The following is a 4,152-nucleotide window of genomic DNA, read 5'->3' as shown; positions in this document are numbered from 1 at the left end:
GAGAAACCCGAATCTTATGTTAGTTTTAAGATGCAATCAATTTTTCATACAAAAATCCACACAAAATTTCATTTTTGTATGAAAGACTTGCCTTTGTGGTACCGTAATGATGTGAAACTTTGAACAGACTATTTTTTTGATTGAAATTCCTTTAAACTTGGTGTGATTATTTATTTTTATAAGAAAATAATATTCACAAGGTTTCACGGTAATTTAAGTTACTGCAACCATACATAGACCATAATTTCAGTTTATTCCCAAAATTTCGGTTCCATGCGGAAAAGTCAGCTTGCGTACGTAAGCCTCTTTATTTTATATTAGGCTTAATTTAATGATATTTTTGGTGATTTGAATCTATCACGTATGAGCCATGCATCATTTCAATGAAAAAAATTTCATTTTTCAAATAAATGATTTCTAAAATATTTTTTAACCATCGTAAGACATAATAGAAATTCAAGATTTAATAATTAAACATTTTTATTTGTCAGCATTTTATTGTGAAAATGTTTTCATTCAAAGAATAATACATCTCCGCTACCACTCTTTTAAAACAATTGATCAAATTTTTTCAGTATTATGTTCTGAATATTAATTGCCAGCAGTTTTAAACTGGCATTGTCCCGTGGGGAAACTAAACGTAATGGGTATAGCTTGACCAGCACAGTTTAGTAAATTTCGAATTCGTTCTGGGGGAGGTAAAACTGCAATCGTTGCTATTGAAGCAAAAACTGCTTCTCTGTACAGAACACCATCAGGTCCACCACTCGCCACAACATTCGGATATACTTTTTTGATAAATTTAATAATATCTCTGATGTCTTTTCTTACGCCACTTATATCACGTTTTTCGAAGTAGTCACTGTCCAAGTTATGTAATGCATCGACGAGAGCTTCTAAAGAGGGAAGAACATACATGATATTTAAATTATCGATCGACCATCACAAAAATTTAGAGAATGCCCTACTCTACTTTCAATCATTTTTCCACACTAGAACAATAAATTATCGATCGAATATAATGAATGAACGCATTATTTGTGTTAGTGAAAAAAAAATGTGAAACTAAAATTATCCGTCTCCCTAATATGGTTTTTATGAGATTTGCTCTCTAATCGCCTTGAAAAATCTTACAATGGTAAAATTAGACCAAAAATTCAATGTAAAAATGTATTATTTACGAAAAAATATTTTGAAAAAAAAGAGCGAAAAATACAAACTCGATCAAAAATGATTTGTAAACTTACGTTGCTCTTCTTTAGTGCCTGCAGCTGTTGCTAAAGCTGCACTTCCAAGAAATATCAAAGCAATTACGAACAACTTCATTTTCAATTCCAGAACTTCAGAGTGATGAAGAAATTAAATCAGACTTTATGAATTGAATTATTTTGCACAATATAAATTAACTAAGGAAGACGATTCCGCCTTTTATACTATTGAATTGCCAAATTTCACAAAAAATACATTTTTATCTCAAATGATAATTTGATGGCGGAAAAATATAGTCTACGAATTGAATAGAACCATAAAAAAATCTCTAAATAAAGATTAGTGGATTGTTTGCGAAAAATCGAAAACAAATCAGAAGTAAAACAAGTAAAATTATATGACTTGCACAATAAATTCATAAAAGTAAGTGAAAAAATTTCTTATCATTGGTCTTGCAAGATTCAAATTTTAGTATTTGGAAAACAATATCTAAATTTGCCATAAGATGAATTTGATAAAATTCCATACACAGATAAAATTTACAGTCGGATAAAAAGAATCCGATACCCGTCTTTAATTGGGATTATTAAAAAACTATCTACGTGTGATCTTTCAGTTCAGATGATAAACATCAAAACATGCCATAATTGCTATCAACACCATTATTTAAGGCAAATAAAAACATTCTATCTCCAAGCAAATTCACATTCGTCGAATCCACAATCTTATTTTGTCGGAAGACAATGGGAATATATTGAGTTCAATTGAAATGAGTAGCATTTATCTTTTCTCGGGATTCCCGAGTCGCAACAGAGTGGAGATTATGTTATCAGATGAAGCTGATAAAGAAATGGTTTTTGCATTCCAAAATGGGATTTTGCATGCCAAAAATGGAATTTTGTATGCTAAAACATCCCCATCGTTGAAAAGCATTTTCCCATTTTGAACAAACATTTCTGTTCGTAAAACCATTTCTGCCCTTTTGTTTCCATTCAGGAAATTCAAAATAATATCAGTCCTTTTGTATGCCGAATCTATCCATACAGCGTCACTCGTTTTTAACCTCGCTAAGGATTTTTTTTTTTTTTGAAATTTAGCTGATATTTTTTGAAAATAGTATTTTCATATTTTTAACATGCGAAATTCCATGTTTAGCTTAGCATGCAAAATCCTATATTTTGGCATGCAAAACCCCATTTTGACAGGCAAAAATGGAGGTCCAAAGCTGATTAACAGTTGATTTAGACCACATATGACATTTTTTAATTTTTTTTTTATTCCATATCATCTATTTAATATCAAACTAATATTGTATTTCTGTTTCAACTTTTCTTCTAAAAATCATTTAGGTATTGCATTGGGTGAGAATAAAAATCTTAATTTTTATTCGTATTTTGGCGATAATACCAACAAAAAGTCGTTTACCAGAGAAAGTGGTATATTGTTACTGAAACAACCAAACAAAATTCGAATCAAAATTGACACAGGTCAGTGTGAAATATCATGGCTCTGATCCAAAAATCAAAAAAAATTTCAAAAAAAAAAACAAAATATTTACAAAAAATATAAAACAGAGACGATTTCTCTGCAGAGCTCTATATATTTCGACGAAATTCGGAACGGTTATCAATAATTTTGGCATTTTACATCGAATTATTGTGAAGAGGAGTAAAATATTAAAAGTTAAAAAAAAATATTTAAAATCATATTAATTTTAATTTTTTTCAACTTTTGATATTTCACTTCTCATTGAGTAGCTCTGCTCATCTGAGCATTCCTCTTCACAATATCTTGCTCTGAGAAACAGCCTCTGATATAAAATATCACCATATTTCGATATAAAATACCAAAAATTATTGACAATTATTCCGAAATTCGTCGAAATATTTATGATTAATTGAAAAAAAGTGAAATATCAATTTTTCGAAAAATTGACCAAAATATGAAAAAAAAAATTTGAAATATTTCCGGTTGGATTTATGAAATTAAAATTAAACGCCTGAAAATATGTTTTTAATGTATCAGAATGTCTATTTTTTCTTATAGTTGGAAACGTTGAAGTTATCATAAACAACGTAGATTCATTCCGGCACAAAATAACCGATGGAAAGAGAGTTCCGAAATACATATCTTTTGGAGGCTGGGACCAAAGGAACGATATTTTCTTAAATTGTCACGTGTGATTTCCAGTTTTAGACAGATTTTTAAGAAAAATACATTCAGACGATTCAATAAAAAATATCGGAAAAATCTCGATTTAATGTTGGTTAAAATATTTAAGGTTTTTCGTAAAACAATTGATGTATTTTACGTTATTTTCAAATTGGAATTATATTTGGTGACTTGAATTATTCATTGTAAAGGCAACACCAAATCGATTTGCTTTAAAGAAAATTTCGGATGTATCTTATAGGAGTCAGTTGTTGCAGAAATGTTTAGATACGCTCCCAACAATGTAGGTACCACAGCGACCGTATCAAAAATAGCTAACAATTACTTACAATTTTGTGTTCATTATTTCAATCGCTTTTTTCCTGCTCTAAGCAAAATATTGACATGCTTTCTCATAAATTATTTTATTTAATATTTTTTTTGTTTTCTATTTTTACTGATCTTGATCATTCTTCGATTAATAAAAACGGCAGAAAAAAAATGTTTCAAATAACATTCAAACTAAAAGCTGCTGAATAAGTCGTGGACTCAACGCCAACTTCATAACGATTGACTGCGATGAATACGTACTGTCACTAGCGTATGTGTATTGTGTATATCAAAATACATATGTTTCCATTGTGTGACAGTGTTTGTCAAATCAGTCTCGCTTATAGTAAAATTTCATTACATGTCATTGTTATTAACTCATTGTTATGATTAAACACTACGCCTAATATTGATAGTAAATTGGAAGAATTGAAATATTTCTCTTGATTGTGAAAGTGGTTT

General features: G+C 29.5%; 1 protein-coding gene and 1 long non-coding RNA gene across 3 annotated transcripts; one reads left to right on the top strand and one right to left on the bottom strand.

The window, feature by feature from the left end:
• Window positions 1-462: 462 nt before the first annotated feature.
• On the bottom strand, window positions 463-1,415 carry LOC116351977. The gene is made up of 2 exons (XM_031784134.1): window positions 1,248-1,415; window positions 463-896 (listed from the first exon to the last, which is right to left on the bottom strand). Exons 1-2 carry the CDS (start codon window positions 1,324-1,326, stop codon window positions 592-594), a joined length of 384 nt encoding a protein of 127 aa, XP_031639994.1. The 5' UTR covers window positions 1,327-1,415; the 3' UTR covers window positions 463-591.
• A 1,148-nt stretch (window positions 1,416-2,563) lies between these two features.
• On the top strand, window positions 2,564-4,152 carry LOC116351979. Of its 2 annotated transcripts, XR_004202243.1 has the most exons (3): window positions 2,564-2,696; window positions 3,256-3,664; window positions 3,855-4,152. It is a non-coding gene; the product is annotated as an uncharacterized LOC116351979 (long non-coding RNA). The 2 variants fall into 2 exon arrangements; XR_004202242.1 differs by having other exon boundaries at window positions 3,256-4,152.

Source organism: Contarinia nasturtii, unplaced genomic scaffold, assembly GCF_009176525.2.
Source record: "Contarinia nasturtii isolate CC-2019 unplaced genomic scaffold, AAFC_CNas_1.1 Cnas_scaffold_6742, whole genome shotgun sequence".
Lineage (NCBI taxonomy): Eukaryota > Metazoa > Arthropoda > Insecta > Diptera > Cecidomyiidae > Contarinia > Contarinia nasturtii.
Note: the sequence above shows the minus strand (reverse complement) of the source record. Positions and strands in the feature narration are given on the sequence as shown.